Source organism: Electrophorus electricus, chromosome 12 (assembly GCF_041902795.1).
Source record: "Electrophorus electricus isolate QZ-2024a chromosome 12, ASM4190279v1, whole genome shotgun sequence".
NCBI classification, from domain to species: domain Eukaryota; kingdom Metazoa; phylum Chordata; class Actinopteri; order Gymnotiformes; family Gymnotidae; genus Electrophorus; species Electrophorus electricus.
The window spans coordinates 20,008,485-20,021,878 of record NC_137508.1 but is presented as its reverse complement, the minus strand read 5'-3'; the positions used below and the strand labels follow the sequence as shown (position 1 = coordinate 20,021,878).

Genomic DNA, 13,394 nt, shown 5'->3' with positions numbered 1-13,394 from the left:
CTGCATGATTTTTAAAGGTTTAAAGGCTGATTGTGCTCTGCAGGCCAATCAGGGTCAAAACTGAAAAGCATCACCAGTATTCACCAGTGTTATGGCAATCATTTGCCTAAAGTTTTATTGATCTGACTCAGTGTTGCTGACTTCTGTCCATTTAAGTAACAAAACACAAGCCCTGTGATTTGTATGCAAAGTAGTTAATTATACACTGTATAGCCTCCTAATGGCAGATCTGACTCCAACTCAGCAGTCAACATTATTCTGTCTTTACATGTACTGTTTCTCTGTACATTTGTAAAGATGCTTTGTAACAGCTGTTGTAAAAAGTGCTATATAAATAACTCTGACTTGACTAAATGGGCAGAAGTCAAGAAGAGTGTCACATCAACACAAATGTCCAAGTCCAAGCACCCAGTGAGTAAGCCAAGGGTGACAGTGGCAAGAAACTCCCTAGAGCATGAGGAAGAAAACTTGAGAGGAACCAAGACTCAAAGTGGGGGACCTCCGCCTCTGGCCAACAACAGACCCTCCAATAGTAATAAACTTTGCAGAAAAGGAGTAGAAAAAAGTAGTTAAAGAGAAAAATAAATAAATAATAATAAATGAAAAAATAAGCAATCAATGTCTAGTCTGGTCCCAATGGTGTGCATGTCTCTGAAACCCATCCCACAGAGAACGTCCATCTAGGGCAATGGGGAGTAGTTGGCTGGGGTGGAGGTGTGGTGGGCTACAGCAGGGGGCCTCAGGGTGTGGTGGGATCCGCCATGGCAGCTGAGACAAGTTGAGGCTCAGTACCATCATGACATCATGGGTAGGTGTACCTCAGCAGAAAGTGTGAATAGGTTAGGTATGTCCAGGTATGAGGGTGTGTAAATTAAGGAACTATAATGTGCAAATACTACTTTTCCTGACTTCTTCCCATTTAGGTATGAAAACACAAGGCTTATGATTATAAGCAAAATGGGCAATTCTGCACTGTAGAGCCTCCCGGCAATGGATTTGCCTCAAACATTGCAGTTTTCCTCATAATGGTAGTGTGAATATGTTTCCATTTTGGTCATTACTATGATAGTGTATCAGTGTATGTGGCTGCAACATATTGATCAAATTGGTACCAGTGTCACTTTTCTGAGACATATCAGTCAATGAAGTCAACATTTTAATTTTTTTTAGGTTTCAGACACTAAAGATTATTACAAGACCTGATTTGATGTGATTGAATGAAAATCCTAGAACTAGTTTGAAAAGAGAACATTTTTATACAATTAATGAATGTGACAAAAATAAACGTTTTTTAAAGTCAATTGCAAATTTGTTTGGACAACTACAAGGAATCATTTGAATCCAGTTGTATGAAAATATGTAGGAGATATAGTTGATTTTGTGGAATAGTTCCCACTATTGGCCAAACATTTTGACAGTATAGAATCACAGAAAATCCTTACACATCTACAGCATTTAAGCTTCATGATGATTGGTCAGTGTTAAGGCTGTCAAATGCCTTCTGAATGCTGATTGGCCAATGGTGGTCACAATTTTTGACATATCAATTAATCTTTAATTATCCATATATATATATATATATATATATATATATATATATATATAATATATTCATGTTTTAAAGGATGCAAAGATCCAGCTTGATCTGATGTTGGGATGCTGAGAAAACTGTATGGGGTTTATAGCGCCCCCTATTGACAAATTCGCCAAAAGCATTTAATGTGTATCTGCTGTTTAAGAATAAGACATTTTTAATAAGGTTTTCATAACATGACCGTAGCATGGACTTTTAATTCCAAAAATTATTTATTTAGCTTTTTGTCCACCTTGCAAACACTAAAACTGCATGATTTTTAAAAGGTTTAAAAGCTGATAGTCCACTGCAGTGCCTTGTGCAGGCCTATCGGGGTCACAACTGGAAAGCTTCACAAGAGTATAATATCAAACATTTGCCTAAAGTTTTATTTTGATCTGACTCTGTACTGTTGCTAACTTCTGTACAGGTAAGTTTAAAAGTTATTTTAAAGGTGCTTGTTGGAGTGTCTCAGATTCAGTTTTAGGCTGAACAAATTGTGAAAGGTTTATAAATGCTTAAATGTATTTAAAAGCAGTATTGTGTTTATGCTTTCAAATAGTATGTTGGTAAAGCAATAGGTAACGTTGTTGAATTATTTGATTTTAGTGATGTATATCAGCAGCATGGTTTTTTTGCATTTTCTTTTCTTTTTAATTTTTTTATTCCCAAACTTGGGATATTTATGTATGTACATTCTAATACATTTGTACCCAAGAGACACTACCCTTTTGTGGTCCATGTTAAAGGCTCCCAATTGCACAGGAAAAGCCTTGCAAGGATATAGGAAGTTAATTGTTCACATTGTTATATGAAGAATAAGTCACAGATTTTAAACAAATGATTATTTCTTTCAAAGTATTCAGTTTTTCCCATGAATTATATTTACAAGTCTGCTTGGCATAAATAATCACTTATTGGTATCCACATTATCAATAGTAAAAGCTGCATGACAGTTAATGGTTGAAAAGCTGACTGCACTGCAGGGCCACTCAGTGTTTGTTATATTGTGTTTGATGCTAATTTGATGGTGAGTTTCATTTAAGCACTCATTTTCAGTCAGTCTACTAGTTGGAGTCAAAGCACCTGCATACTAAAATTACAATAAAGAAATAAGATTTTCTTACTGTGTTTGACTTCACTTACTTTTTCTTACTGTGTTTGGTATGTGTTTTATGTGGAAATGTGAGGCAGTAGTTTGCTTCTGAAGCTCCTGGTGGCTCCATTTGAGTATATCTTTGAGACATGTCCTTTATTGCTCTTTTTGTGTGGAATGTCTTTGCTATTGAACTGACTGCCATTCTGTTTTCATTGTCTCTAATCACACTTACACCCTCCAACAGCACACTGGAAAGTGATGCTAGTTAAAGTTTCTGAAATCAAAGAGATCTGCCTTGTTGTTTTTTTGTTTTTTTTTGTCCTGGGGATAAAGCAGTGAGTGGCTCTTTTTGTATGTGTCAATGACATCAGCTAAGGTTGCATTTCCTGACTTTGTTGTGGGGGATTGGTTCCCTGTGGACTGCCAGTGGGGCCACATGAACTGTTCTCTCCCCGTCTGTCAAAAATCCTAGTTGACGTGAGATAATTGGTTATCTGAACTGAGACGGGACTGGCTGTTCGGTGCTAGGACAAAGCACAGAGCAATTGATATTGATAATATCAGGTTTCTCTGTGTCAGCTTCATGGATGGAGTCCTCCTAAGTAAGTTATGCTAGCTCTTGGTGATATCATAAATAAAAGGTAGAGTACAACATGCACGCCTAGGCTAAAATCTGGGTGCTGTCAGCCAAGCATGAATGAATTTGTGGCTGCCTCCTAAAGACTGCTACTTGAATCTGAAACCTGTTGATAGGCATACAGTCTACTCTCCAAAGCAGAGTCTGCCAACATGTTAGCTCATTACTCTCTCTCATCATAGCAGTCTAGTTTTTGTAGTAGAGGTTGAATGTGGAGATGTCTTCCAAAACAGACTGGCACCTCTATGATTTATATTGATACGTTATAACACAGCAGCCTGCTGTAGTTTGAGGAACAAGTGGAGCTATATAATGTTCTTTGTAATATGATGGGCAGGAGGACACTTATCTGGTCATTCCTTCTTCCTACCACATATTTAGGAATTCTCTAGCCAATTGGCAACATTAATATATGTGCTCCTGTAATGATATTAATTATATTTATAATAAACAGAATTTGAAACTTCTGCTTTTGAAACCATTTAACACATGTTTCCTCTCTTGGGATTATTTTTATCTTAAAGTAAACTTGAAGGCTTAGTTTGGACTACAGTGCATGTGTCTCTCTCTATTTTTTCAACCCTCTCTCTTCACCATCTCTTTATAAAGACTCTAGAGGAGCCCCCATACCTGACTGTTGGCACTGATGTGAGCGCCAAGTACCGTGGAGCTTTCTGTGAAGCCAAGATCAAGACTGCCAAGAGACTGGTCAAGGCCAAGGTGAGCCATTGCCTTATTTTAAAAGAAATTACAAAAAACAGAGTCAGACAGACTGTCTTGAAATGAAGCCTCTTTAGTCTGTTTTATAGAATAGGGATTGTTATACACATGGTATTCTCCTGAAGCAAAGTCAATCACAGTAAACAGAGTACAGTAGTTGTTACTGTTGTTGGGATGTTGAATATGGTTTTCTGATGCCATACTGGCTTGTTCTGACTCCTTGTCTCCTGTGGCTCCTGTGTTTTTTTTTGTTGTGTTTCCCCCCCCCCCCTCTTCAGATGCTTTATAATTCATGTTACATAGAAATGAAATGGGATTAAACAAATTGTTCATAGACCAGAGTCTCTTCTCCACAATGTAATCAAATTCTGATCTCTGTGCTGCTGATATACATCGTCTGCCATAGCCCCTGCATCTTTGAATTTCATTGTGTCTCTTTGTCTACTCTTTGTCTCTCCATGTCTTACTCTCATTCTACCCCTCGCCCCCCGGTTTTCCCCCATCGGAGACATCTTAAGTCACAGAACAAGGCCTTGCATAGAAGGGAAGCTGTGCCTATCCTCACGATAACCTGACTATTTTGCTCCTTCAGTTCTGCTCTGTTTGTGTTGCCTCACATCCTGAGTCTTCAGAACATCTTTGCACTTAATAATAATTTTGCATACTGTGTTTGTGTACAGTCATGGCCAAACGTTTTGAGACTGTTTACTGCCTCAGTTTTTATAGATCCTTTTGTCAGATGTTTATATGGTATATTGAAGTACAATTATAAGCATTTCATATATCAGCTTCTGGGCAAAATCTTGACTGATGGCAACCCATTCTTGCCTGATCAGTGCTTGCATCTGATCACAGTTTCTGTGTTTTTGTTTTGTCCACACTCTTTTTGAGGATTGACCACAGGTTCTCAATAGGATTAAGACCTGGGGAGTTTCCTGGCCATGGACCCAAAATTTTAATGTTTTGTTCACCGTGCCACTTGTTTATCACTTTTGCCTTGTGGCATGGTGTTTTGTCATGCTTGAAAAAGCATTGTCCATCACCAAATTGCTCCTGGATCATTGGGAGAAGTTGGAGGATGTTTTTAATACCATTCTTTATTAATGTCAGTGTTATTAAAATTTTGAGCAAGCACTGATCAGGCAAGAATGGGTTGCCATCAGTGAAGATTTTGCCCAGAAGCTGATTCGCATGCCAAGGCGAATTGTCTTTACAGTGTTGACCCTTCTTTTTTAAGACTTCTTAAATATTAAGTCTTTGCTTAAACTGAATTTCAATAAAAAGTGTATTTAAAAAAAAAAAACACTTATGAAATGCTTCTAATTGTACTTCACTATACCATATAAACATCTGGCAAAAAACTGAGGCAGTAAACCTTGTGAAAACCAAAGTTTGTGTCAGTCTCAACTTTGGCCATGACTGTCCGTATGTTTTTCATTCTCGTCAAGTGATTTTTCCTGAAAACCATTCAATAGACTTGTTATTGCAGGTTTATCTATAGATTAGGATTTTTTTTGTATCTGTTCCCTGTGTGATAAGGATGTAATGCTGTAGCACGGAATTCATGTGTGTACTTTGCTTTGTCATTTTGCTTTGTTTTAAGGCAACACCGACAGGCTTGTCCTGATCTGTATGAATTTTAACTTGACTTCGACTTCAGTCCTAATGACTCAGATCATTGCTTGGCGAACTAAGACTTACTATTGGTTTTGTTTGCTTGTTTATAATAAATGTTTATGTGTCTCTTTATTAACTTATTGTATTCATTTAGAAATATGCCAGTGATATTTATATTTTTATTAATACCTTAACCATTTTAAATTTGGTATTTTGTAACATGCCCTCATTTAGCACCATCTGGCATGTGTAAATTTATTAGTGCCAATGTTGCCTCATTTTCTGTACACTGAACATGCATGTGAATCAGATCTTTGTTTTAGAATGTAGCTTCGGATTTCAGCTAGACTTGGACTCGGACTAGACTTGGACAGACTTAAACTGTGCTTTGAACTCAGCTTGAGCTTGAGACATAATTACTCAGCTACAACAATATTCAGATTGAAAAAACTCCTATGTGTATTTGGTGAGGCTATGCAAAGGTTTTGGTAATGACCAAGTCAAGGCTTTACTCAACAGTGTGAGATGAAGCAGGCATTTAGGCACTGTTATTGTTCAATTGCAAGAGGAAGCCCAGCTTTGAGAACACACGAGTTTATTTGATATTCCATCAGACTAGATGGTGGTTCCTTCGGTTGGAGTGTAAGGACTGTTCTCATGCAGCCAGGAGAAGGGAAACTGGAAAGAGACACTTGGTCAGGTCTAGGCATACAGGTGTTTCAGCTAAAATCCCCTTGTTATAACATGTTAAAACTTGGTCAAATACAAGTCTTTTATTTATATTTGCACCACTTTTTGGGTGGTAATGTGAAGTCTGGTAAACCAGTACATGGAGGAAATGGTGCTTTTTGTTTTGAGAGTCTGCACTGCTCTGTAACACCTTACATATGGAGTTTGAACACATGTAAACACAAAAAAGACACCAAGTTCAGGTGAAATAGTGTTTATGGGAAAAAAAAAACTGACAAGATTTAGGAATTATTTTAAACAGTTGGTATTCAGATGGAACTTGAGATCGTGGATGAAAAGAGAATTTGGCAGAGTTTCCAGTATCATCTACAAAGTATTGGTAATTGCTTCACTGCTAACAGCACTAGTCTGGCAGGAACCCAGATTCAGTGTTATTGACCAGATCAGTGGTATAACAGATCACTAGTTGCCTGTCACTTCAGGTAGCTGCGTATTTACTTTTGGCTCACTAAATCCCCATGATTTTACAGGTGACTTTCAAACCAGACTCCTCCACTGCAGAGGTGCATGATGAGCACATCAGAGGAACTCTGAAGGTAAGAAAGTCTGTTCTGTCCGATACTGAATTGCTTTATGTGCAAATATAAGGTAGCTCAATCTGTAGGATCCTTGTTGGTGAATGATCCGTTTTCCTGATGGCTTAATTGAGAAAGAAACTAGGCGGGACCAGTTATGTATTGTATTCTTAATGAGCAAGTCAAAAGCCTTTGAAGCTGGCATGTTTAAAACTTCACTCTTGCAACAGCAATGTTGTTGGTCCATGCAGTATGCACATCTATTATACTTTGTGAGAAAGTCCTAGTAGCAGTGTTTCCTGTTGGGGTTTTAAAAGATGTGCACTGTGTCTTTGTGGCTCTTTATCATATAGCTTATGTAAAAACCTCCCTAAGGGGCAATATTTGCTATAAAATATTCAGAATTTTTCAAAAACAACATAAGTGCACAGGAAATTCAATTTGATAGGTGTTTATTCTTTTTTGTACTATATTAAATCATAAAGATCAAATGTAAGAACTGTGACCAACAGCAAGGCAGTCTGGGTGCTGTCACTAAAAGAACATAATGAAATTATACAGTATACAAAAAGGAATTTCTAATTAACAGTAAATTACTGACTGACTATTATTTGAGTAAAAATTGAATTCCCTTTTCACACAAATATGTGAGTAAATATAAAAGTTTTAAAGGACTCAGAACATTTTTAAAAAGTCACTAAAGTATATATGTAATTAAGTTAATGTATGTAGGTACTACCATGGGGTTGCCAGGGTACTTTAAGCCCAATTTAATGTTTGTTTGTTTGCATTTTGATTTCTGTAACAGCCAGAGTTCAGTGGGACATTAGTTTGATGATTACATTTTTATTGGTGGCAATCCCATGCATTTTCTTTTAATAAAAAAAGGGTGGAAATTAAAAAGCAGGAGGTTGCTAGCTAAATGCCTGTCCATCAAACACATCTGCCCAGTTTCATACAGAAGATCAGAAGAGCTGACTAAAATCTCTATAACACCAATGCATCTGTCTGTTGAAAACTGTTTTATGCTGTGATGTTTTATGGTATACTGTAAATAAACAATACACTTGTGAAATTCACAGTAGTGAAACCACGTAATAGTTTTAACAGATTTAGAATATGTCTTAAAGGAAGCAATTGCCTGTATGTACATAACAGCACATACAATGTGAAAATGTAATCGTGCACTAACCATTTACCTTTAGTACAACATCAATTGATAAAGGTCTTAAATGGTTATAATTTAAAATGACATTAAAATGTTGCTTGTAAATATATATAGAGGTAGTCAAAATAGCAGTGAAGTACATAAGGTTTCCAGAGAAACAGTAAGTTTCAGTACAGATTGCTTCAGAGAAGTCATTTCCAAATCACCCGGAATGGTGACTTTTTGTGGTTTAAATAGACAGGAAGAATTGATCTGAATTGATCCAATATTTAATAATTAAGGAAAGACCCCTCAAAGATTTTTCTTGGACAGTGTAATTTACAAGGAAGAAGACATCAGTTTATATGGCTTATCAGCTGAGTTCATGCTTAAGCACGTCAAGCCAGCAAAATCCAATTTCCAAGTGTTAAATCCAATGCCACAAACAAAGTGAAACACTGGAAATGAGTTTAGAGTAAACTGTTTTCTCTGACTTAGGTGGGTGCTGTGGTTGAAGTGAGAAAACAAGATGGAATCTACCAGGAAGCCACCATCAACAAGCTTACAGATGCTAGTCTGTATACTGTTGGTAAGTGGGCAAGATATTAAATGTCTTATTTCTTCTTCTTTTTTTTTAATATACTGAAAGGTAAATATTGTGTCAAAATAAAACCACATTCACTATTTCAGAAATAGAGTAAGAGTTGTCTTGTTCTTTATGTATGTGTGCATATGAATTTGGTTTATCTTTGTTTATTTAGCATTTTGAACAACAGCTGATGTCTTACAGGAATCTAGGTCTTGTCCTTATGGAGATATATGTGTGTGTGTGTGTGTGTGTGCGTGCGTGTGTGATGCAGGATAACTACTCTCTATTTAATGTTTTCTGCAGTGTTTGATGATGGTGATGAGAAGACCCTGAGGCGATCTTCACTCTGCCTTAAAGGAGCACGTCACTTCGCTGAGAGCGAGGTCACCTAATTTGCATGCCTCCTTCTAAACACAGATCACCTTGTGTAGTGAACAGTCAATTCTTCACTGAAATTCAGCAAAAACTACAGACATTATTTTACAAACATTTAGAATCAGCCTAATTAGGGATGGTTTGTTAACACCAAGTCTAATTAGGCCAGCTAAGAATGTGGTATGAAATCACTAAACCAATTTTTTTTTGTATTAATCTGTCTGCTTTTGTCATGGTAATCTTTGTAAATGTTCTAGTTTGCACTTTTGATGTTAAATTCAACTCTGTATGAATGGTAGCTAAACTCTCATTTGATATCTACATGATGTCTGTTCTTTCCTTATAATGGTTGTAGACACTTGACAGGCTTCCTCTGACTAATCCTGAACACTTTGGAACACCTGTCATTGGCAAAAAAGGCAACCGTGGGGGGCGACGCTCAAATCCAATGTAAGTGTGTTTTGGTATTTTTAAATCTCTAGCATATTGTGGGTGATGAGTAATGCTACATAGTGTAATCCTGATTTAAGGTTCAGAACAAACATGAGCTCATTTAACACAAATTAAGCCTAGTCTTGCACTGAATTACAGTGTCAACAGTATAGGAGATTCTTTGTAGTCTAGGTTTAGGTTTTGTCTGAGAAACCAACTCAAAGCATTTTCAAGAATTTTTAAGGTTTGCCATGTTTTAGGGTGACTGTTGCAATACTTCCTGTCCCAAAGTTTTGTGGTGAGAATCATTTTATGGTTGCGTAGGTGGGACAATAAGTTCATTCACTAAAAAGTGATGGCTCTGCAATTTACAGTTCTCTGCTTTGCGCTCCTGGCCTGGAAACGCATATTTTGTGTGTGTATGCACACCTGTGAAGCACCTTTGACAGAGTCAGCATTGTGAAGCCATACCAGACACAAAATGACTTTACACCTTGAGTAAAGGCATATGTTCACCCTGTTCCCAGCTCTGCAGAGAAGAGAGAATGAATGAATGAATATCGAACACAGAGTTTACCATGGAAATATGAGCCTATTCTTTGAACAGTCCCACAGATCTATGGGGAAACGAAGAGAAGACCAAAGTTTTAATAAATAAATAAATAAATTTCGTGGTCCTGATTCTTGTAACAAATAGTATACCTCTGTCACAGCTATAAAAATAATCTTAAACTAATAGTGACCACAGATTTCCTGTGGGATCATCCATTAGCCGAGCCCTTTCTCAGGGCCATGTGGCTGACTGGGCCATGTTTACATATAGGCTTGAGGCTGTTGCCTGGCTACATACATGGCTACATGTGTGAAGGAGCTAGTTTTTCCTGCGCAGTGTGCTGCAGTGCTAGCACTTAGCCAAGAGCCGCATCAAACAGTGGCGAGTGAGTGGTCCCCTCATCATGTACACTCTAATTAGCATTTACGCTTATCCATAAAAAGGCAATGATGACAAGGGAGAGAGGGAGCTCTGCTTTCTGGTAGGATTGTAGGCCAGGGCAAATGGCTTAAAAACAATGCGAGATGCAAGGTTTTATTTGTGCTGATGTCTCTGTTAACCATTCAATGATGGGAAGGGAGGTATTGATTTTATAATAGCATTGCTTTGTTACTAAACAGTGTTTGTTATCCAAAACAGGGCTGAAAGTCTTTTTCTATAAGCCTATATAATTGTTTGGCTTGATGCCTTCTGTTGTGATTCATTTGATTAATGCTGGCACATGTAACTCCGCTGTATGGCAGTCAAGAGGAAGAGTCCTCTTCATCATCCAGTGAGGAAGAAGAAGGTGACCAGCAACAGAATGAGGAGCTCTATGGCAAGGTGGTTTATGTGGAAGGCCTTGCAACAGCAGACAAAAAGAAGACAATGTGGTACCCTGCCCTGGTAAGACAGTCTTCAAACCAATCCAGAATTGTAAAGCATAAATAATGACCAAAGACAAGACTACTTTCAGTCCAAATAGTAAAGAAAAATACTTAGTATTATAGCATGATTGAGAAAACTAGTGTCAGTGAAGCTTTAAAAACATTTAGGCGCAGACAAGGAAAGTTCTTTCTTGTAATTTTTAATATTCTGTAATTATTCTGTTACTGATAGGTTTTACTCTGGTAGATCACAGGAGTACAGTATTATTAGTTTACAAGCAGTAGCTGTTATTTCACGGAGCCATTAAAAGTAGGACCCATATATTTTAATTAGTTTTGCAGGGAGTTCTGAGTGACTTCCAGGTTGTTGTTAGTGGAGCTGTACTCTCTAGCACCATCTAAAGGTTCTCTGTAAAATTGAGTGTAAAAGTGAAAAGGAAAAACAAGTTTTTCCTTGTAGTAGTAGTAAGTAGTGCATAGCAGGGAGGATGATGGAATGACTGCAGTGTATTTGTTTTTATTAGGGAGGGCTGGGCTCATATGTCCACCCTCAACCCATGGCCTTGTTTTGGCAGCAAGCAACAAAAACTAAATGAACTACAAATGTTTTGATAAATACAGCGTTTTGTAGTTGGTTAACTCTCACTAAAAGTAACAATTATTTTTAGCTTGGTTTATTTATTATTTAGTCAAGTCAATGATTGTTTATTATGAACGTGTAGCTGTATGTCAAAGTTTTTTTGACTTAAATTTATATATATTTATATATATATATATATATATATATATATATATATATATATATATATATATATATATATATATATATATATATACTGCTTTTTACAACAGCTGTTGTCACAAATCAGCTTTTCAAATGTCTGGGTACAAGCCCTCATAAGCAAGCCAAGGGTGACAGTGGTGAGGAAAAACACCTTAAGATTGTGAAGAAGAAACTTCAAGAGGAGCCTGTGATGGCCTGAGTGCCACATGGCAAGGAGCAGGATGCACAGACCTCTCTCAACATAGACAGACATTTATTCACACAAGACACAAATGATAAACAATATGGCAGCACTTGATTTACTGATCACTTTACTGATTTACTGATTCACTTGATTTACTGATCAAGTGATGATCAAGTGAACACTGCCCAAAAATTGTCATTATTGGCAGTTGACATACATTTAAAAAAACAAAAGTTTTAAAAAAGGAAAAATAATGAGCAAAATATTAAAACATTCATGATTGTTTATCAAATGCTTTGGTACCTTGTGCATTTTCCTCTGGCCAAGAGGACACTGAATCTTGTGTAATGTTTGAGACAGGTTTTTTTTTTTCAGTGCAATTCCTCAGATTCCTTGGCCCCTTCAAATAGCTTACAAAGGTCAGGTTTAAGATTGAGATGGCCTTTGGCAAAGGTGTTTGGTTTTTTTTTTGTTTTTTTGGTGCTCACTTTGTCTTGAAGAATATTTTAGACCATCATCAGCTATAGTCATGTGCCCCAAATGCTGCTTATAAGAGACAGAAAATGCTGAGACAGGTTCCTATGGTTTTTGTATCTTGCATTTACCACCATATGCAGTGGGAAGTAGGTTGTTTCCTGTATGAGCATTCCTCATTCATTCAATAGCAAGTCCATACTTCATCATGGCCTGTTTTGGTCTCCATTGTGTTTTGATTTTGGATCAAAGCCCCAGTGATGTTTTGCAAAGTACATACAGTTGTTTTTCAGGTCTGATGGATGCTGAGGTTTGCTTTTGATAAACTTCCTAGGTAGCCTGTTTGCATGGAGGTATTACCCATTGTAGTTTTGAAGATTTTGTGATCTCAAGATGCAACTGGAATCTAACATTTTCTAACTACAAACCTGGGGAATTATTACCCCCCCCCCCCCCCCATATAATAATATTCAAATTATTATATGATTTGAATATAATAAATCAGCAGCTATGCATTTTATAACCTTCATCTGATTTATGAATGTGAACTACCTTTCAAATTGTTTATTAATTATGAACTTTAACATATTACTGAATGAGCAAGGAATTTTAAATTGTATGTTGTATCTTTTTACACCCTGGTGAAAGATGAAATTATGGATGACCAATTAAGAGTTTCTTAATTACTACATTTCTTTTAACAGTTTTATTTTAACTTTGCTTTGCCTAGCTCGTCTTATAATGTATGATGAACCAGATCACAGAGGACAAAACAAGTGTTTGTCATTATTAGCATGAACAAGGAATTTGCACATGTGTGTCCTTTAGTTTTTTATACCCTGGTGAGGGGGAAATGATGGATGACCACTTAAGAGTTTGTAAAATCCTTATTTTCCTTTTTGAATATTTTACTTTAAATTTGCTTTGCATAAGTCTTCTTATATTGTACCATGAACAAAAAAAAATATCACAGATGACAAAACAAGGGTTTGTCCCATTTTTTAGTGAAATCTATTAAATCATTTGATGGTTCTTCACATCAGGTAATGAATTATGTGTTTTTATTAATATGCTTAAGT

General features: G+C 36.7%; 1 protein-coding gene across 7 annotated transcripts in view; it reads left to right on the top strand.

Annotated features, from left to right (window-relative positions):
• Nucleotides 1-13,394, top strand: part of arid4b (AT-rich interaction domain 4B) — a 48,629-nt gene that overhangs the window by 17,921 nt on the left and 17,314 nt on the right. For all 7 annotated transcript variants that reach the window (XM_081724370.1, XM_035531518.2, XM_035531516.2 and 4 more), the window contains exons 3-8: nt 3,919-4,029; nt 6,867-6,932; nt 8,557-8,647; nt 8,951-9,030; nt 9,378-9,472; nt 10,751-10,892. In XM_081724370.1, the coding sequence (XP_081580496.1) occupies nt 3,919-4,029; nt 6,867-6,932; nt 8,557-8,647; nt 8,951-9,030; nt 9,378-9,472; nt 10,751-10,892 (585 nt within the window). The remainder of the gene's footprint in view (nt 1-3,918; nt 4,030-6,866; nt 6,933-8,556; nt 8,648-8,950; nt 9,031-9,377; nt 9,473-10,750; nt 10,893-13,394) is intronic.